Below are 22480 nucleotides of genomic sequence, written 5' to 3' on the forward strand. Positions count from 1 at the left end.
AGTTTCTGTGTTTGATTAAATGCTGGAAATTTTAGATATGAATGATCATTTAGCCCTTCAATTCATTTTTTATAACCATAGGAGTTGAATAAAAATTTCCTAAGATAATCTGATAAAATGTACAAACCAATCCAACTTCCAGATGGACTAAGTGCTCCTGGAAATGGCCCATACATTTCAGAGACATATAAAAACAAACTAATTATGCACCAGATGTACACAGAGTCATGGGGATAGATCATAAAACATAGTGCCATACTTTAAAAAAAGGAGAAGAAACAGAATAAGGTCTTATCATCATACCACATGTCAATTAACAATACATACAATTTATATTTATGCACATGTTTTACTGGGTCATACAAACAAAAAGCCATCAAAAACATTAGAATCCAGCAGCAAGGGAAATGGGACTAGGAGATGAGGATAAAAGGTAATTAGTGAAAAAGTTCATTCAAATCAATCAATCAAAAGAGGTCTGACATAGACCAAAGACAGCATACTATGATCTGAGGAATATGATTAATTACTTCCCTCTTTGCATAAAGGTCCAAACAAAACAAAAACTAAGATGTTCTTAAAACTAACAAAGTCTCAGAAAACATATCTGACAGGGTTTTGGATAAATAATGAAATTGGTTCATTTATCCAACCTACTAGTTGAAAATTTTTATTGAAGAACACACTTATTGTTTTTACTAGTAGAATAACACAAATACAAAATGGTCCAATATGGGCATGTTCTCAATCATAATCACTCAATGCTATCTCCTCAAATGTTGGAAATGAAGAAGTTAGGAAAAATGAAAAAGCAAAGCAGAACTGAGCCAAGAAGACTTATGTGGTAGGGGAATACAGCCAAATGAAGTCTATAACATTCCCCTCTGAAGGGTCACGTGAGAATACGCATGTGGATAAGTATACGCAGTGGATAAACAGACATCCATAGCACACTTGCTGATATGAAGAACAAATCTGTATTAGTTTCAACAAGAAAGAGAAATACGGTCTTGTTTTTTACGTATCCAGGCTTTGAGCACAGAAATAGCATTTCCCATAGGACAGAGGAAATATATAAATACAGTTTTCTACTTCAGCATTATCCTTCCTTTCCAAATAAATCTAGAGAATCGATCACTTCACCTAATGTAGGTGTTAATAAATATGAAGAGTATGCAATTTAACATTTATTTTGAAAAAGGAGAGAATAAAGCAGCACAATAAATATCTGATAAACTAAACTGCAAACAGAACAGAAATGGCAGGTCTAAACTCTAAAAGAACCTTAGATAAGGTCAAATTCAAGGAGTTCATTATCACCAAGCCTTATTATATGAAATGTTAAAGGGACTTATCTAAGAAAAAGAAGATAAAAATATGAACAATGAAAGGACAACAGACTCACAGTTATTAACAACCACACCTAAAACAAAAGCAAACTAATAGGACAGCTATTTCAGGAGCAGAAACATAGAAATGGAGATCACATGGAGGGTTAGCAACAGGGGAGTGGGAGGAGGAGAAGGGGGGAGAAGGTGCAGAGAATAAGTAGCATAGACAGTAGGTAGAAAATAGATAGGGGGAGGGCAGGAATACTATGGGAAATACAGAATCTAAAGAACTTGTGACACATGAACATGAACGAAAGGGGGGGAATGGTGGGGGAGGGGTATGCCGGGTGGAGGAGAGTGAAGGGGGGAATGGGACAACTGTAATAACATAATCAATAAAATATATTTTTAAGCCCTCGCTGGTGTAGCTCAGTAGGTTGAGCATGGGCCTGCGAACCACACGATCGCGGTTCAATTCCCAGTCAGGGCACATGCCTGGGTTGCGGGACAGTTCCCAGCAGGGGACTCGTGAGAGGCAATCATACATTGATATTTCTCTCCTCTCCTTCCTTTCCCCTCTAAAGATAAATAAATAATATAAAAAATATATTTTTTAAAAGGAAAAAAAAGAACCTTAGAGACTAAGTCACATGAACCTTCATTTTATTGATACAGAGTAGAAAAAAGTCCAGGAGAAAGAAAAAAGAATGTGGATTTCTGTTCCCACATAAGTGGTCCAGAGTGAGGTTAATCACCAGGAGAGGGTCTCTCAGGTCCGCTACTATTGCAGAACTGAGCCTTCCAATGGCCCCATTCACATACCCCAGTAGCCCCCTCTTTATCTGGCACCTATGAGGTCAGTTACCTATAAGCAAAAGCCTCACAATCCCAGAAGCTCCCCTTCCGCTTTTAAATATTATTTTATTGAAAAAAGGAAGGCAGGCCTGGGCAGATATTAAACATACAAAGTTTAAGGAATTCTCCTAAATAGAAACAATAGCCTACTGGCATAAGATTGCTTCCTTGCTCCTAAGGATTCAAAGGCTCTTTGACCAGAGTTTAATCAGAGGTTTTATATGAGAAAACAAGATATCTGGAGCAATACAATCTCAAATAACACTTATGTCTAATGTGTGGATTGAGAGACTGTTTAAACTGAGGCCTGGAACAATCCTTTTTGATCTCCTGAAGGATGCTACACCTGCCCTTCTTTAAAGAACGAAGGGTGGGCCACCCCCTCCTGCCCCGTGTTGCCAAGCAAAAGTGGCAGAGATGGGGAATCTATTCCTCCTGGACTAAGTCAAAGGAGAAAGATCACCTTCTCATTTCACCAACTCCACCCCAGCCTTGGGCTCTTCTGGGAACCTAATCTACTGTGAGAGAATGTGTTTATTCCACAAGTGTTTAAAGTTGAGTAGCTTAGATCCCCTTTAAATCACACTTCAGACACATAAAAGAATGCATAGAGGACTCTGGATACACTAGTTAGAAACTGTTATTCTAGACCAAAAAGAAAATAAAAAATAAGCCACAAAGGAAAGGAAAGGAAAGGAAATCCTAAAATATGAAGCAAATGTCAGTCGCTATCACCATCTACTTGTCCGTCCTCGACCAGATCTGTCTCTCCACTCTTGCTCTCTACACCTAGATAAAGGGACATTACTTCCTGACCTTAGATGGCTCCTGACTAGTGCTAGAGGATAAAAATGAGCAGCCAAATCACAAGGCCTGGTCACAGTTCCTAGGACAAAAGAAAGAAGGTTTCCTGTGATAAACATATGATAGGATACGCTGAAATGTGGTACTAAATTTACATGGTAGTTTAAGATAGTTCGGCCCTGACCCATGTGGCTCCGTGGACTGGGCGTTGTTGGTTTGATTCCGGTCAGGATCACACCAACGCGCCCGGGCTGCTGGCTGGATCCCCAGCTGGGGTGTGGGAGAGGCAACAGATCAATGTTTCTCACATCACTGTTTCCCTCCTCCTTTTTCTCCCTCCTTTCCCCTCTCTCTAAAAAAATTAAAATAAAATCTTTAAAAAACACTTCAGTAAATTTCACATTTGCTATTAACTCTTTAGGCTATGTCTTCTGTATTCACAAGAGATATATTAGTTTACTCCCTTTGGCCATCAGGAGTATTTCACTGTGAAAGTCCAAGTACCAGTATGGGGAAAATAAAAACCAACCCCCCGAACCTGGTGTCATAACACGTGGGTGCAAGTCCCAGGGTGCTCGCTCCTCCTTACGTACTTCTTGTCTGACCTTGGCTGGGTCACTTACCTCTCATTTTCTCTACCGAGATTACATCACTTGTGATTGTACACATATCTTAAACTTTAAGTTCCTATTGAAGTCTAAGGTGTCATAGTGTTTTATTTATAAATGCTTTAATCTAATACAAGTGATATGGAAGTCCTGGAAAAAATAAACTTATACTTCAAAATGCATAATTTCTCTCCCGTGTTACCTTTTCCTTACTTCTATTGCATTGAAATAGAGATGGGACTAGTAGGGCAACGCAGCGCTCTGCAGTGCCGCAGGGTGGAAAACACGAAGGGTGAATTATTGGGAGCTGAAATTAGGAAGACAGGGGAAAGATGATACAGACTTCACTTAGTCACTTGAGAAGCATCAAGAGCAGTCCTAGGAAGTAAAAGAGGATTGGATTCCTTCCTAATTGTTGTCGGCAAGGCCAAGACCAAGACAAGTTGGTCCTCCACAGCTGTGTTGCTTTGGCAACCAAGAGCAAGTTCTAGTTCACTGTCCTCATCAAAACACAGCAAATGGAGCTGTCCACCAAAAAGAGTAGGAAATCTGCAATGCAAACAAGTAGAGGAACTAGATGCCAAATTCAAAGATCACCAGACACGCGGCGAGGAAAGCAAGCATTTTAGGATGAGAGAGAATAATTTGCTAATTTGATAGCGCAGTGGCAGAATCCTACTTCATTTATTTATGCATTCTTTGACAAATCCAAACATATGAGTGAAGAGTAGAATTAACTGTCAAAGAAGGAAGAACACTTTCAAATGTTCTCAGCTAGGGTTAGCGGTACCCAGGGGCTTTCTCTTCCTCCTCCCAAGAGCAACTGCGCATTTTTGGCCCAAGGGAAGGAACTATTGGTACAGAAACCTTTTGGACAGTCCATGAGACAGAGCTGGTCAAACTAACTCCCGAGATAAGGACCCTGCAAGTGGTTACAAACATATGATCTGCATTACAGTTAGTCTTGGACAAAATGATCTTTATCAGATTTTGTCTTAAGTTTTTCCAACTCTTGACATTCAAATATTCTTTCTGCTCCAGAAAAATTATGTGCTAATAACAGTTTTTTGAAACAGAGACAACTACAGAGATTATAGATGAACATTTATCTCCTATTATCATAACACTAGCACAGTTTTAATAAAAAGGTTGAAAGTAATATCTATTTAAATTAAATTAAGAAAAAGAAGTTTACTTTTTCTAAGAAAGCAAATTAATATTTTTCTTTGATTTCCTTGTACTTTGGAATGAAGGGCTGCTATTAAAATTTTAAATAAACCTTTAAAGTAAACTGTGTGATAAAGTAATATTAAATTTGGTCTTTAATGAGCCACTTTTGCTATTTTATAGGCATTCTAAAATGATAATGCATCCCCTAGCCATAGCTTCTTCTAACACCGCCTTTCTGGAAATGCACGTCCTTTGGCAGACACCTTGGCACGGGGAAGACAAACTGGGTCCCCACACTGTCAATGATACTAATAAGCTCTGTGATCCTTAACCTCTCAATCTCAACTTTCCTTATTTTATTGTTGTTCCATTACAGTTGTTCCAATTTTTCCTGTTGCTCTCCCCAGCCCTGCCAGCGCCCACACCCCCAGTCAGTCCCCACCCTGTTGCCCATTACCTTGGGTCTTGTATACATGTTCTTTGACTAGACCCTCTCCTTCTTTCCCCTATTATCCCTCTCCCCCTCCCGTCAAGCACTTGTTTCTAATTTTTATTTGTTCAGCTTCTAGATAACATTTGGTATGCATTTGGTTTCATGAACTCCCCTGAGAATCTATGTAGCCTATTAGCTGCAACTTCTGAGCATCAGATTCTTTAAGGACCTTACCCAAACTCTATTATTCTAGAGTTGGGACAAAGAAGGGGAAAGGGAACAAAAGACACACAAACAATACTTACTTTTCAAAGAAATATCTGATAATTAGCAAGCCAAAAGCACATGGAATTGTCATATACAGATGAGAGGGTTTTACAAAGACAAGCCCGTCGTGATCCTCGAGATCTGACCACTTTATTGTTGTTGGAAGCCAGAATCTTTCCAACCAAAACCAGTCTTTAAACGTCTGAAACATTCTAGAGAGACAAAAAAGAGAATACATTAGACTTGTAAAACAAATAAGATTGAGATAACATTGAGCAACTCAACTCAAAATGCCTAAACCAGAGAATTCTGGCAAAAGAAACAGGTAAGAATGGAATACTATTATTTAATGGATTCACGGGTCTTCATTGCATAAACAAGATTGGCGCTGGCTGGTGTGGCTCAGTAGATTGAGCACCAGCCTGCCAACCAAAAGGCTGCCCATTTGATTCCCAGTCAGGGCACACGCCTGGGTTTCGAGCCAGGTCCTCAGTAGGGGGCAGGTGAGAGGGAACCACGCACTGATGTTTCTCTCCCTCTCCTTCTCCCTCCCTCCCCACTCTGTAAAAATAAATAAATAAAATCTTAAAACAAACAAACAAACATGAATTGCTCTGCCAATACTCACAGAGCAATTTTGTCCAAGTTGGGCAAACTGACGTTTAACACACCCCTGCTCATACCTTCTGTACAAAATATATTAATGTTACATGTATGCATCTTCCTCTTGCATGATTCTATGGTATGAGAAACAATAATAACCTCTACAACTTCAACATGCCAAAGGTCAGTCTCAGCGAAGCTCCAAATAATGTATGAATCTGTACTAGAATCCCCAGAACTTTTCTTGCAGATAAAAACAAGCACATTGTGCTTCATAGTACAATGTTTCAATTAGTGTGCACCAACAAATGTTTATTAGATTCTACTGTTTGTCAAGCACTGTGGTTGCACTGAGGATCCAAAGATTAAAAGACAGCATTCCCTCCTTGAGGACCTTAGAGTTTTGTGGGCAAGGCAGGTCTGAACAGACGGCTTTGACTCACTGTTTTTTGGTACAGGAGAAAAGGCATAACAGGGAGCGGTGGGAACAGATGGTGGGCACGTAGCCCAGCCAGGAAGTGTCGGGAAAAGGCCATTAGAACAGATGATCCTTGAGATGTCTTGAACAATTAGTAGAAATAAACCAGGGAATGGCAGAAAAACGGGAGGAGGGAAATGTGAGTTTTAAGACAGAACCCAGCAAACTAGAAGAATGCAGGATGAGATGTTCTAACCTCATTGTACAGGCTGTGACCATTCTAATCTTGACATGTTGACCATAAGGGTGTTTTGATTTCATCTTTTAAAAATCAGAGGAAGGAGTCAAAATGTTCTGGGATTAAAACACGGTGGTCAAAATAACTCCATCAAAACCTCTTGATTTGTAAACATCTTGATGCGCATGGGGCAAACCCGCGGTGTGGTACATCACAGCCTAAGACCCCCAGGTGTGGGTCGGTGGGTTACACAGAGGTGCCCTGAGTCTCCATTCATCATCCCGGCATAACTGTTAACAGCAGCCCTTCCTTTCAGAAGTCTTCCATTGTGGGCAATAAGGCGCACAGACACTCCTATCAGGAGGCTGGTGGGGCAGGTAAGGCTTGGTCATAAAGAGTCTGTAGTCTGTGCTAAGGAGCTTGGGCTTTAGCTACCGGAACCCAATGCTGAGCACCAAGCAAAGGAGTAAAATGGTCGGATATTTTAGAAAAGGTCACACTGGCAGCCGGGTCCTCTGTGAGCCCACATGGTGTTTTTGTACCAAGGAGAGGATGGTACCCTCTGTGGGCCGATTTCTATCTAGCAGAATGAGGCTGGGTTCCCACCCCTCACGGCCCCCAGCCAGGCTCTGGGGTGGCAGCTCCGCCGGCCGAGATGTGGAACACAGGTCGGGAGACGGAAGGCCTGGAGGGCGATCGGGAGCTGCAAGCATGAGGTACGGTCGCAAACAGGAAGGCTTGCGCTAGGGCAGCGGCATCAGGGAACTGGGGAAGAATGTCACTCATGGGGTAACACGTGAGACCCAAGCGGGGGAGGAAAGGAGGCCTGGAGAGAAGTGACATGGAGGGGAAAGTAGGAAACTCAAGGGATGGGAGATAAAGCACGGGGGTGGCAGTGGGTCAGAGGACTCGTGGGGGTGGGAAGACTGTCAGAGGGAGGCTCAGAGCGGAGCACTGCCATTTGATTTGGACTTCATAGGAGGGAGAGTTCCCGAGTGTGGAGCCCCAAGTCCTTCAGAAAAACCCCCACAAAAACCCATGAGCGAATCTTGGTGAGGTAACTGTCTACTTCATGTCATCTCTCATTTCACTGTTCAGAGACGGCTCATGCTAGGCAGCACTGTCTCAGTCACAGCCATACCTATGAGGTGTGGAAGGGCATGGATGTCTTTTTTGCCCATGTATTAATCTTTTTACTATCATTCTACCCAGGGGGAGGGTAAATCCCTTTAATACAGTTGCAAAGTTGTGCAGACATGGTGCAGTACCAATGAGCATCAAGAAAGATTTATTGAGATGAGCCCCGGCTGGTGTGGCTCAGTAGACTGAGTGCCAGCCTGCAAACCAAAAGGTCGCCGGTTTGATTCCCAGTCAGGGCACAAGCCTGGGTTGCAGGGCAGGTCCCCGAAACCACACATTGGTGTTTCTCTCTCTCTTTTTCTCCCTCTCCCCATCCCCTCTCTAAAATAAATAAATAAATAAAATATTTTTTTAAGTTTAAAAAGAAAAAAAAAAGATTTATTGAACATATCCTGTATGTCACCGTGCAGCTACCGAAAGGAAGGGATGATCCCAGACTCAGGGAGCTCACAACTGAGGCAGCACTGACATGAATCTGGACTTGGGAGGAGGCAGTGAGGCTGATGAAACAGGCGTTGGGAAGGGGGCATGAACACACCTTGGTAAACGAACTGAGGATTCAAGCTCGGTTGCCTGACATAAGTGACCAAAAGAGGAAATTTCCTTTGAAAGGTTCAGCCAGATAAGGCTAATAACAACAAGAGGCACGACTCTAACTTCACCTAAAATTCAGACTTCCTATAGATCTTAGAAACCAACCCAGGCCCTGGAGCGTCTCTATACCAGGCCTTGTCCCTCATACATTGGAACAAGATACCGCTGCAAGGGCAAAGATATTGTTTCCTACAAGTTTGCCTCAGCGGGTTCACTTCGCTGCCTCCAAATTTAACAGAATAGGGACTCAAGAAACAAATAACAATGGCAATGGGTTAGATTTTCTTTTGATATTGTTATAATAATTGTTATACAAAATAGTTTGCTCACTTCTAACATATTACTTCAGGAAGTGTAGATTACTCTGTCCAGTGTAAAATATAAATATTTCTAATTGATATTTAGAATAATATTTATAACTTAGTGAATAATAAATGGCTAAAGACTTCTAATTAAAGACTTGAATAAATAGCTTACAGTGATTATGTAGGTGTTGGCTGCTCTACATAATGCCTTGTGCACCACATGCAAGCAATGAATCAAGATGTGTTGAGAGCCATAGTGACTTTAATACCCAATAGCCAAAAACATTTAAAGGGAAATAGAGATAGAAAGAATTTAGAAGTTGAGGGTGGGCCCCTGGAAGACGCAGTTCAAACTGAGAAAAAAGCCAATCTACATTATTCATTCTTTCTTCACATGCTGCCACCAAACATTAATTATTGCTGCTTCAAAAGAGTTAACGATCCCTTCTCAGCAGCATACCCCAAAATCAATGCAAAATGAAACACAGACCTAAAAATAAGGGCTAAAATGATGAAACTCTTAGGAGACTATAAAGGAGTAGATAGATCTTTATGACCTTGGGTTAGGCAAAGCCTTCTTACATAGGACACCAAAAGGGAAACGGCAGAATAGAAAACAGATAAGCTACACTTCATCAGAATGAAAACCTCTTGTGCTCTGAGCCTTCCCCATCCTCAGGCCACAGGCCTGTGCCGGAACCTCTGGCATCCTTTAGAGTTACCTTGCCCGGACCCCAGCACACTGCACACGCCATTCGGAGGTAGCCCAGCAGGGAAATCACAGTAGCAGGGTAATCACCACTGTTGAGTGGAGTTGGTGCAATGCCTTTCCCACTGTGCAAGCCAAGGTGGACGGTTCTCCTTCTGCTGGCGGACGGCCTGGGATGGCCTCGGCTTGGCCAACTGGATGCTTTTCTCAGGACTCTGAGCCTGGAGCAGACAACAATATCCAGCAGCAGCAGATGGCACCGGGCCTAGGCTGCAGCTGCTGTTAAAAAGACAGTTGTCTCTCAGCCTCTTGGCCTTCCTGATCTCCTTGGTTTCTACTGTCACCCAAGTCTGGTCCACCACCCTCCTTCAATGCTGTGAGTCACTTCCAATAAAGTTCTTTGCTTATGACAGTAAGAAAGAGGTAGATTCAGTTGCCTACAACCAAAAGCGCTGACGGATCCACCTAGCATGTTCCCCACCCCTCACGAAATGAAGCCGATAGCTCCAACTCAGTCCTCTGAACCTTCAATTCAGCAGAGGTGCCTGGATTAGGATTTTCTTCTACAGGTTAAATGGAGAAGCAGGAACCCCTAGAATAACTGAGAAGAGAATGGCAGCCTATAGCATCTGTCACTTTCTCCCTATGTTTAGCCCCTGACCTCATCTTGCTGACAATGGACACTCATTTGTCCCTTTTCCTTTCTTTCTCCCCTGTTTTTGTTCCCGCTCTGCCTAAATTTCAAATCTGACAGTGGCCTTCATAGTCACTGCTAACTTAAGGCTTTTTGTTGCTGTTGCTCAGAGTAAAAGAGGCTGCTGTCCCCCCTCAAAAGATGCTGGGTGGGGTGCAAAACAGCTGCCCGACACAGCGAGCGGATGTTCCCTTCGTGCTGTGCTAGCATCTGAGCGCTGCAATACTTCGACGATACCCAGATGGAAAGAGAATTAGAAAGGACTGAGATGGAGAGACACCTGCATTTTTAAAACCTCACAAATGACTGCTCTGAAAACAACGACTGAGCACTTGCCACAGTGAATCTGTCGCTCAGGGACCCTGCCTGTGACTCAGTCACCTTTTGGACAGTGTAACTCCCACATTAAACTTGCAGCCCATCTCACATCTTTATTGATTTGGCTGAACTCTAGGCCTTTCTGGCAAGTGAAGAACTGTCCGCTCAGTTAACAGCTCTTCAGTCTCTCTGCTTGGTATTCTCTTGGAAGTAAATACGCTTATTTACTCCTTGGCCATTCCCAGCCCCCTTTTTCCTCATCAGTTATTCAAACTCCCCTTTTCCCATCCCTTGCACATTCTTTAAGTACTGCAATATATCTGAAGGAACCACAATTTTTATTTATATAAGAGATTTGAGGCTATTTTAAAAATCAGAAATATGTGCATGAGAAATGCTTGCATTAACTTCTTTTTTATTTAGGGAAGCATCAGTAATGGAGGTGGCATCATAACCCAGCTGTGTTTTCCCATCTGCTATTATTGTGAAATTTTTAAACCCTACTTTCAACTCCAGCTGCCAGTTGTTTGCAGGAAGACAGTCAAACTAATGTAGGTTCTTATGACTCATTATTTTCTGACCTCATGGATACAGAACCCAACAGGGTGAGGGATGCCAGTTGAGCCACTTGCTCGGATGAACACCATTAAATCTGACCTTAGGGCTGAGGAACTAAAACCATCTGGGCCATAAGCGTATCACTATTTGGAGCCACAGTATAGTACAGTAGTAAAAATATAGCACTTGAGCTATTGCTGAGGTAAGAAATCCTAGTCAGCCTGGGGCCCTGGACGGTTTCTCGTGCTTACCCACAGGATCCCTGCTATTCATGCCACACGGGCGCAGAAGACAGCTGACTACAGGACACACGGCCCGGGTACAGGAGTCGCAAGAAATTACTCTCTCTCCAGAACAGAAAATGTCACCCATACAGAGACGTCTCTGTGTGAGACGAGAACCAGAGACAGGAGGTTAGGTAGAGAAGTCAGACTGCAGTAAAGGTGTGTTCCTGAGTGGGGACGGGAAGAGAGGCACTCTGGAATCAACATCACACTCTCTGAATGTTATTTTGGGGGGAGGATGTGAGAGCTGTGGAGACTGGGTGACCAGATAAAAGTGAGCCTGGGGTTGTCTGGTTAAGTCAGTTCTGGAAAAGGAGGGCCACCTTGTCCAGCCTGTTCACTATTGTACACTCAAAGCTTGCACGCAGTAGACACTCAATAATTATTTGCTGAATGAAAGAATGGGAGGTTTACTAAGGCTGAAAATCAAAGAGAGATGTTATGGCCAAAAATGTTATCTAATTTAATTACCTACAAGCAACTTCATTTGTATTAGTTGCAAAACAATCTCAAAACTTGGTGCAGTTCAACACGCTTATCTACATTGAGTCTTTGTGTTTTCTTTGGAACTAACTCTACAAACTCAGCCAAAAAAACTGGTTATGCCTTCAAGATAAAACACCAAGGAAAACATTAGTGGCTACTTGCTTCCTGTCAACAGGGTAAGTAAGGACTGAGCCAACTGTAAATTCTACTTCGACGAGCATTTCAAATTGTGCCATTTCAAATGGACGAGACAATGCAAACGACAGAGCAACTTAACTGCAGAGGGTGTTTATTAATTAATTAATTAATTAATTTAGTGCATAAAAAGCCTGTAAATGCCTGGGCTTACAAGTGCACAAAAACTGAAGAGAAAAAGAAAAAAACCCGTACTTAGTGTAGAGAAGTAATTAACTCACAACGGCATAAAAACAACTTAAGAAATGCTGTCATACTAAATTTCCCAATTAGATCCATTTAAAGCCTTGAAGAAATTCAGAGCAGATTTAGAAACTGGAAAAAAACAACAACAATTCAGAGTGTTTGTGGTGACAGCATGGTGGCACCTCAGAGGTGTCACTGGGGGTAATGGCATGACCTAAGTACCACTCATTCTGCCTTTCACTTACAGGCCTCGCACCCCCAAGGTTTACTGGGTGCGTGGCTGCCCTGCCACGTAAGTCACCATTTCCCAACCTCCCTCGTGGCTAAGTGTGTTTGTGTGTGACTAGGTCTGGGTCGGTGACATGTGAGGGGAACAGATCTGCATGATCTTCCAAAGACCAAGCAGCACGTCCTGGTTTCTCTGCCCTTCCTCCTGACAGCTGGAAACGGGGATGGTACCTGGACTGTGACATGCAAGGGAACTAAACTCCTATCTCACAGAAGTCCTTGAGTTTTGAGTTCTTTTTGTTATAACAGCTTAGACTGTACTGCTAATTAACAGACAGGGAAGGATACAGTGTAGAAGTAAATAAGAACTACACTTTATATTGCTTCCACATAGATTACAAAACCTGAAGACATCTGTTCATGAAAAAACACCTTAGGGGAATGGAAAGGCCAGCTACAGGCTAAAAGAAATATCTGCAGTATTTGCAACACAAAAGAACATATAAAGAACATATAAAGAACTCCTACAACTGAAAAAAGAAATGAAGTCGGGGGACTTCTTCCACAATAAGCACACTGGGGGCCTGGATTCCCATTAATATTCTGCCCCTTGCAGAACATCCTAAGAATTTGCTCTATCTACTGGGCTTCTTGTCTGGGCTTGTGTCAGTTACAAATTTGTTGCTACTCAGCTCTAAATTCACCCTTTTTGCCTGCGCTGTGAAATGGGTCTTGTCCCTTTACCTGCTTCCCTTTGCCAGGTGGCCCTATCAGTAGGGGCTGGCAGAGTGACATTGCAGGGAGAGACTTGCTTTCTGTCTCCGGGGTGCTCCCAGGGAAGGCTCCAGCCGCCCCAGTGGGCAGCAGACTGGAGATCTCTATCGTATTCCAGAGGCTTGTGTCCAGTCCGTCCTGTGGCTCCCTAATTACATGAGCATAGACTGTTCCTTCTGCCTAGAGTGTGCTGTCCTCCTGCCTTTGCCCCTCCCCTTCCTTATCCTCCCAGTCTTGATTTAAGTGTTTCTAAGATCTTCATCAAGGCTCCTGCTCCCCCCTGCACCCACAGCTACAAAAAGTACTTCCTGGGTGCTTTTTCTTCATAACATGTATCAAATTAGAAATTAGATATTTGTATGCTGATTTAAGTCTGGCTCCCTCCCCAGACTTCAAGACGCATGAGGGCACAATAGCATTCAAAAAAGTTGGCATGTGCTAAGTATACAAACAGGAAGTGCTCAGTGGGTATTAGGGGAGGCAGAATGCCACAGAGGTCAAGTGTATGGCTTCAGAGCCAGACTGCCTGGGTCTGAAGCCCGGGCTGATGCTGCACTAGCTATGTGCCCTTGGACAACTAACTTAACGTCAGTTTCCGCATCTACAAAATAGGGATGATCATTGCATCTTCCCAATGGGGTGATTAAATAATGAAGTGAGTAAATGTTTGTAGATCACTGCATCACATGTCTGTTAAATGATACATTGGAGTGAAGCTATTAAATATTATGTTGCCCTTATAAAGAGAGAAACTAAATAAACTTTCTGGTCCTTAATTTTTGTAATTGACATCTATTAAATTACAAGTTATTTAAAAGTAGTATTCAGTGCTAACTATGACATAAATGTATCATTTGTATCATTTATATACAAGTGTAAAATCATTACCTTCATATGTTAATGTTACTAGTGACAACATAAATGATACTACCCTTTTGGAAATTGGGTAATACATTTTAGGAGTCATTCAAAAGTTCAAGCCCACCTAGAAATATGTGTAAAATTGAACAAAAACAAATTTTAACTACAGTTAATAAACATACTTTGATGTCAGTAATATTGGTTTTAAATGATAAAATGATACTACATAAATGATACTAGTTAATAAACATACTTTGATGTTAGTAATATTGGTTTTAAATGATAAATGATACTACATAAATGATACTATCCTTTTGGAAATTGGATAATACATTTTAGGAGTCATTCAAAAGTTCAAGCCCACCTAGAAATATGTGTAAAATTGAACAAAAACAATTTTTAACTACAGTTAATAAACATACTTTGATGTTAGTAATATTGGTTTTTTTAAATCTGAAATGTTTAAGCCCATTTTTAGATGTTAACACTATGTAATAATCAGCTGAAGCTAAAAATTATGAAATTTATCAACATGGAAAGTGTTTATGACATGTTAAAATAAAGCTACAATTCAAAATTATATCTACCATATGATCCTATGATGGCATATGATCTCACTATATTATACTATTTTATTCACATTCATATATATGTGCACATATGTGTGAAGAAAACTAGAAGGAAACATAACAATTGCTATGTAAAAATGGTAAAATTTGGGGTGTTTTAAATTTTTTAAGCATTCTTTTCCCAATATACACCCCGTTTCTCTTGACTGAATGGTGGTGTTATGGTGATTTATTTCACATTAGTACATTTTTCTTCAAGAAGCTAATTTTTTTTTAAATTTTTATTTATTTGTCTTTAGAGCGGAAGGGAAGGAGAGAGGGAGAGAAATATCAGTGTATGGTTGCCTCTGCCGGGGGCACACAATGTATCGTGTGTCCCCTGCCAGGAACTGGCCTGCAACCCAGGCATGTGCCCTGACTGGGAATCGAACTGCAATCCTCTGGTTCGAAGGCCCGCGTTCAATCCACTGAGCTAAACCAGCCAGGGCTGAAGAGCCTAATTTTTTAAAGTAAATGTATCACACACAAAAGCTAATAGCTGATTTGAAGTAGGGCGATTTTGTTACCTGCATTTGAGACTACACAGGAGATACAGAGAAGAGGGTGAGTTTAGGGAGGCAGTATCCACCAAGACGAAACTTCTGCTGCCTCTTTGCCTGTGTGGAGTCTCTGGCTCACCTCTGCCATGGGCACTAACTGGCCACCCATCGGCAGAGATGGCCAAAGCCCAGCTGAGGACCAAGAGGGAGGCAAGTGAGGGCGGAAATTCACTTAGACTGATGACATGGACAGGAGCTCGCAGAGAAACAGGTATGACTGAGACCAGCAGGATGTGAAGCAAAGTGCAGATAATGTAAGGAGAATGCAAGTCCTACGGTTCAAAGGAAAGGAGTCCAAGACCACTGGGCAGAACTCCAGAAGGTTACATAGGATTGATAATTGATAATTCTGTTTTCAAAGGTGGGATTTCCTTCCTACCATTTGTTTTTTTAAGTTAACTTTAAAAGTCTAAAATGTAAATTAATAGCTAGGTAACTAGGCAATGGTATTGCAATTAGTATCACATCAGCATTTCCTTTCCGACTGCTATGAAATACTTTGCTCCTCTCCAAGTCATTCCATGCAAGCTCTCCCCCCCTGCCTGGTGAGTCACACATCTTGCTTCACAAATTGCTCTGTTATTAGTCTCAGGCACAAGTGAGTGATGTATGCAAAAGCAAAGGAGTTAGGAAGCTCTCTGCCAGTGACTCACAGAGGAGCCTAAGGCAAGGCCTGATTCTGTCTCAAGTTTTCCCATGTGAGAGACCAGAGGACCGGCTTCCTGTGTACAAGGACCGCTGAGAGTGCTGCAGGATCTTTTCTGTCATTTAGTCCTAGGTAAAAGAGTCAGTAAGATTGCCATACAAACTGCAAAGCTATGGCAGATGAACAAAATTTAAAATGAAAAAAAAAAAACCCAATGCAGTGCTTCACATGCACTGTCTTTCAAGTAGCTGACACATTTGAGGAGGAACCACGGCTCTGGAGTCAGAGAGCCGGGTTTGCAGGCCAGCCCTGGAGCTAAGTGGTCGTGGGCAGCTTGAATCCTTCATTTGCTCACTGCTTACTAACTGGACCCACTGCGAAGACCTGCTGTAGGTGTGTACAAATACCCGGACACAATGAGGCAGGAGGCCAATGTTACATGGTAATAATATCCCACTATCCTAACCTTGCTGGATATGGTCAAGAATTCTATGTCAAGCTGGTTTAAATAATAAGATCAAACACCGGGTTTAAAAAAGATTCCTCAAGAAAGAGTAATGGGACACCCTCCTGCTCCTTCACAGCTGCCTCCCCCCACCCAAGATCTCCACATCGCTTGCTGCTGGGAGGAGATAACTGGTTTCATATCCTTCTCCCAGCAAGGGAAGCCTACATAATGGGTACAAACTCTGTAAAGCAGAAAACCCAGGGACAAGTCCTGAAGAGCTATCTATCACACAGTGTCTTCTACTTTCAACCTTTCTAACAATGATACCCAACTGAGGGGAATGCCCAGACCCCACCCCCCGAAAAAAAGAACACACTGGGGTAGAATCCCCAGGACAGAACATATGGGAACCCAAGGCCTATCAAGAATTAGGGTTTGGGGATCTGAATGCCCATCTTCACCCCTTTCCAGCTACGTGACCTTGAGAGAGCAAGCGACTTCTGCTAAGGGTTGAATGCCTCATCAGCAAATGAGGTATAATAATTTTTATTTTTGCAAAGTCTAGGTCAGGCTTAAATAACATCCTGTGTCTAAATCACATTGTATAATGCCTGGCCTATCATAAATGCCCAATAAGCTGTGGGCGTTAGTCCTGGTACCTATTTACATTTCTTTGCCAATGGCACTGTGGACGTCCAGGGGCATGACAGCCAGCCATCGTCCACTGATTTGTGGCAATGCCCTGATCAGGGCTATGGTTACCCAGGTCACATGCTGGTAAGGCACCAACTTTTCTGAGGGACAAGTGTCACTTGACAGGGTAACTCATTTCCTCAGTGATAGCAGGATTTCTTCCATCGCAGAACCCATCTTGGGCAGTGTCAGTCATCCAAGGAATCATTTTATGAGAGTCGAGACCTACAGGAGGGTGTGGGGCCCCATCCTGATCGAGAAGGAATTTGGAACATCCACCTCACAGCTGAAGGAGGATGACTTACTTTCAGGGAAGGACTTGGGGTTACTAAGGCACACTGATGAAGCAATCCCCACATTTTCACATTTTTAAATACATGCTTACGCAATGTTTATGGGCAGGGCTTCCTGCAGTACAGCCTGCTGCCCCCACAGAACGAAGCACCTCATGGAAAAGAACAAGATGACAGAGACCCAGAAATCCTCGGATGAGGGTGGGTGCAGTGGGTCTGGGAGCCAACAGGAGAGGGCAGGGTCAGGAGGGCAGAAAAATCATCCCAAGTGCATGTTCTCAACGGCTTTCTTCTTTGACTCTGACATCATAAACAAGTTAAAACAATGAAAGGCCAGGTTTCCCACTGGCAGGGACTGCCAGCACAGGGCCAAGGCACGGGCACCTGCTGGGGAAGCCCCGTTTCCTCTGGGGAGCAAAGGCCCATGGGCCCTCGCCCTGCCTTGGCCAGGGCAGCTACCCGCTCTGTCCACGGCTGCCAGCCCTTACTATTTTTGCTCACCAAGAGAAAATAACTCGTAAGATCCCCAAATCGAAAGGAACTAGTCATTCCTTCCTAGCCTCTATTTAATACAAGAAGCCCCTTAAAGTGAAAAAAAAGTATAAGGCCAGATTTTAAGTTGATGAGGGGTGGGGATGGGGGAGAGAGAGAGAGAGAGATAGATAGATAGATACAGGGTATCTACAAAGTCTGCAATATAGAGAAAATGTTTCAATTATTCATTATTACGTTTGGATTAGTGATTAAACTTATGGCTTGCAATTTAGAGATATTTTGCCTGTAAAACTATTTGTAAGAAAAAGTATACTGTATGAAAATATAACACAAACATAAAAATTGCTCTAGGTTTCTAGGCTTTTCAAACAAACATTCTTCCCAAAGGGGTATCCTAAAGTTTCTGTTTAATGTGTATTAATACTCACATGACTTTTCACTTCTGTCTCTCTGACTTCTGCGTACTAACACGAAACAGTAGGTGCTAGGAATAGGAGAAAACACTAGGCTAACACAGCGCAAGGTCAGCCCACATCTGGCGCATGGCCGACCCCTTTTTCCCTGGGGAGGAAAGTCAAATATGAGCCAATGCGATTTGCCAGTTACTCTTCTATTGGTCCAGAGCCTGCTTTCTAAAATTTCTTCTTTATATTAAGACTTATTGGCTATTTCCTCAATTTTTTTTTTTGCCGAAAAATACAGTTGGCAGAGATGCTACTGTGGATGACAAGCCCGAATTCTGTGCAGCAGGACCATGTGTGAGCCTAGAAAGAACAGTGACGGAACTGGAGCTGAGGGGCCCCCAGGGCAGGGGGGCAGCTCTTTGTGCTGGGTGGGGATTCAGACTGCTCTGCGTCCTTCCGGTTAGTGAAATGTAAACAGAAATGTCTACAGGCTGACCTAAAGGCAAGGAATGAAATGAAAGAAAGTGAACAAAAGGACCACATGATCTTCAACTCCAAAGACTTCAAGTGTAGGTACTGTCTGAAATAGATGTAAGAGAGACTGTTCTAAACCTACGTGTATTCTCTTAAAATGTGATAGGAGATCCCTCTCTGAGCCTGGGTGAAGTCCTTTCATTCACGGGGTGGGAGAAGTGACTTCTCTTCCCTGGTAAGGCAGGTGAAGATGTTCCCCAGTAGACTCCTCTTCCTGCTAGTTTATGAGTCTGGGAATGTTACTCACCCACCACCTTACGAAATCTAAGCAGCTTCAACCTTACTGTGCTGTCAGGCGAATGTTTATGGGGTGGGGTGGCGGAAGAGGAGTCCCATTTACATACACCACAGCAGTTCTGAAACTGCTCAGCCTTTGTCACTCTGTCATGTGTCAACCATGACACCATTAAGCACCAACTGTGTTCCAAGCGCACTGACCTTGGCCAGGAGCAGCCCCACCCTTATCCCCAGCCTAGTTTTCCGAGACCTTACTGTGGCTCTCCTCTGGCCACACCCCTTTCCCAAAGGCTGAGGAGTCCATAGGACCAAGGAGGTGTGCCTCCTTTCTAGACTTGCTAGGGGTACCTAGGACCCCAGAATTCCTTGCCCAGACAGCTCTGAGCCCACGTCCAAGGCCTGCATGGATGCTTGTTCACATCTGTCCTCCCAAAAGTGACAGCACAGTGTGCTCTTGGGCCTAGGGATGGCTGAAAGGAGACTACTGGAGAGTGGAAGAGCGGAGCTGAGCTTGACACACACACACACACACACACACGCACACACACAGGGGTGCCTGTACACGTGGGCTCCAGGCTTCCGGCCGAGCAGGTCAGGAATGGAGCCAGGGGAGGGGCCTGCTGAGGGCCAGATGCCTCCCTATGGACTCTTGCCCTGCCCTCCACAATGTGAGCGGTGGACCTGTCCACAGGGCCTCAGAGTGGGTCTGCAACCCAGAACTCCCTGAAATTCTGAGAGTCAGGAATCTGTTCAGGCTGTGCAACCACAAGAGGGGCTGGTAGCATGACCAATAAAGAAAATCCTCATGGAATTCCTAACTGCCCAGCTGAACCACTCCTTCCTAGAGAAAGTCCTGCCTGCCTGATTCACAGAAGGTGATTCTTCACTGGCTTCCCGATGCTTCCCAGTCCTCCTTAGCTCTTCACTATTCACTCTCACCTGACTGACTAGAAAGGAGACAGGGGAAATCCATTTGCAAAACTTTCAGTGAGAAGGTGCAGAAAATTATAGGCTAAAAGGCGGCAGTGGTGTGCGTTGGCCACGAAACCCTTCTGAGTTCTCTGCTGACCGACCCGGCAGGAGCTGGCTATGCTGCAGGGTGGGATATAGGCAGAGCTCCTCCACGTGAGCAAGGCTGTTGGTACAGAACGAAGTGCAAGAGGCATGATTCCGATGACCGGTGGCATCGGTACCTGGTTTTGCTGCTGAACACCGAGAGTGGTAACACTACTTTTCCACAGATCATTACAAAACAATGAGATGATTAAAATGATAACCGACTGTAAAATAGATCACAATTTACAAAGTCTCTTCCATAATCATTACCTCACTGAATCCTCACAAAGACAGTTACTATAAATATGCTCAATTTACCAGGAAACAATAAAATTTGGAGGGATCAAGTCACTTGCTCAAACTGACACAGGGCCACACTCAAGTGCAGCCCAGCAAAAAATGCGACTTCTCTTTCCATCACGTGATTTTGCTTTCATCAAACTGATATTTGTGAGCATGCTTTTTGAATAACGCTTCACCATACCCATGACCCTATCTGATTGTCACTCATGATGATTCTGAAGAAACATGATTTTGAAGGTTCTCTTACAGGTGAGAGACTGGAAGCTGGAAACCTGCAGAACAGGGCGAACCCTCCCGCCCACACTGAGCAGCAGGGTTGGGGGCTGGGAAGGAGAGAAGCAGGGCTGAGAGCAGAACACAGGTGGGAAACGCCACCTAAGATCATGCAGCTCTTCACCACCTGGCGCCTTCAAATCAAACTTTCACGTATCATCTCCCCTCTGAACAGGAAAAGGCTAGGAACCCATAGTGTTTCAGAGAGAAGAAAACAGCGTGCTTGCCTGGCCGCATCTCCACTCCTTCCCAGAATATGAAAAACAATTCCATGTGATAAACTTTGGAGTCACAGACATCATTTTCCAAGATTACAGTTAGGAATGCACAATAGAGGTGAGAATGATACTTACCTTGAATATATATGACAGCTTATTACCAACGATCTCAGGTACTATATATATATGTGTGTGTATGTGTGTATTAAAGCGCAGGGTTTCCTTTCACAACATCCCTGCAGAAGCAGAAAAGGGAAAAGTAATTAGTAGACTATATAATTATATAGTTAGGGAACCCACAGGTTCCCTTTAACTATAAAACTTTGTCAGAGCTACAAACTGGGTAGAACGTGCTGCCGGTTGAACCGGGCCCAGCAATTACTTTCGTTGGACCTGTACAGCGTTTTAAAACAACTCGAGCCAACATTTAAAATCCAGGGGTTCCCACACAAAGCGCACATCTGTAGTTCCACGTGAAAAATCAGAAAGTGTGGCAGCGCGGGCAGACCTTGGAGATGCTGTGGGTTTGGCTCTGGGCGCCCACCGTGCAGTACAGCACTGTACAGTGCACAGTAATCCTCTGGCTGGTGGAGGGTCTGGCTCTCACTTTGTAAAGAACACAGTAACCGTGACGTGCAATAAAGCAGGGAGCACCTCTGGTGACAGGAGCTGCAGGCCACAGCCTACCAGCCGGGCCCATTGCTAATTCAGGTATCTGACTGGCTTTCTAAGGCTTTTCACCTTGGGACTCCTTGTGTCTGTAAGGTTTACCCACATGAATTATGTTTTCCAAGTAACTTCAGTAAAGGTGATCAGGGCCTAGCATAGCCTGGTATGACTCCTTCAGTCATAGTGAGGCACAGTTTTTCAAAGGGCCAGTTGTAACCGTTAGTGCCCTACATGGGAATTACCTCGGAGCGATTCTTGAGCCATGTTCTCCCCCTATCCCAACCAATTAAATCAGGATCTCTGAAGGTGCCGACCTGGCATGAGCATGCTTGTTACTGTTGCTTAACAAACTTATTTACGAAAGTGTAGCATATAAATAGCAAAGTAACAAATCATAAAGGTGAACACACCTATGTTATAACCAGCAGTCAGGCCCTCCCTGTGGGCCTCCTCCTGGTCACGTCCCCACCTTCCCCAACTATCCGGGCCTCATTTCTAACACAATGGATGAACGGCACCGGTTCTTGACCTTTATATAAAGGCAATCACACCAAGGGCATTTCTTTGCATCTAAGTTCTTCCTCTCAACATGTATGGCTGAGGTGCATCCAGCCTTACATATAGCATCAGGTGACTCATTTTCATTGGTGCTTAGTATTCCGAGGTATGACTGCATCACAACCTATTTTTCCATTCTGTAGTTGCCAGAAACTTGGGTCACTTTGAGTTTAGAGCTATAACAAATAATACTATTATCTATGAACACTCTCAACCATGTCTCTTGGTGACTACATGTATGTGTTTCTGCAGGGCACATACCTAGGAGTGGAAATGCTAAGCCATAAGGTATACTTACACTCAGCTTTAATAGATATTGTTGGACTGTTTTCGAAAGCTGCTGCCCCAGTCTGTGCTCCTCCATCGGTATGTGAGAGTTCCGGCTGCTCACACCCTCATCAACATTTCTATTGCCTGTCTTTCATA

The 22480-nt window shown here is 43.4% G+C and overlaps 1 protein-coding gene across 1 annotated transcript in view; it reads right to left on the minus strand.

The window, feature by feature from the left end:
- The window catches only part of CERS3 (ceramide synthase 3), an 84739-nt gene that overhangs the window by 56702 nt on the left and 5557 nt on the right, over positions 1 to 22480 (minus strand). The window contains exons 2-3 of the mRNA XM_037053740.1: positions 20963 to 21063; positions 5507 to 5680 (exon numbers count right to left, since the gene is read on the minus strand). Of these exons, the coding sequence (XP_036909635.1) occupies positions 5507 to 5679 (173 nt within the window). The 5' untranslated portion in view covers position 5680; positions 20963 to 21063. The remainder of the gene's footprint in view (positions 1 to 5506; positions 5681 to 20962; positions 21064 to 22480) is intronic.

The sequence above is a fragment of the Sturnira hondurensis genome, unplaced genomic scaffold (genome assembly GCF_014824575.4).
Source record: "Sturnira hondurensis isolate 20B ecotype Veracruz unplaced genomic scaffold, ASM1482457v3 Scaffold0007865, whole genome shotgun sequence".
Lineage (NCBI taxonomy): Eukaryota > Metazoa > Chordata > Mammalia > Chiroptera > Phyllostomidae > Sturnira > Sturnira hondurensis.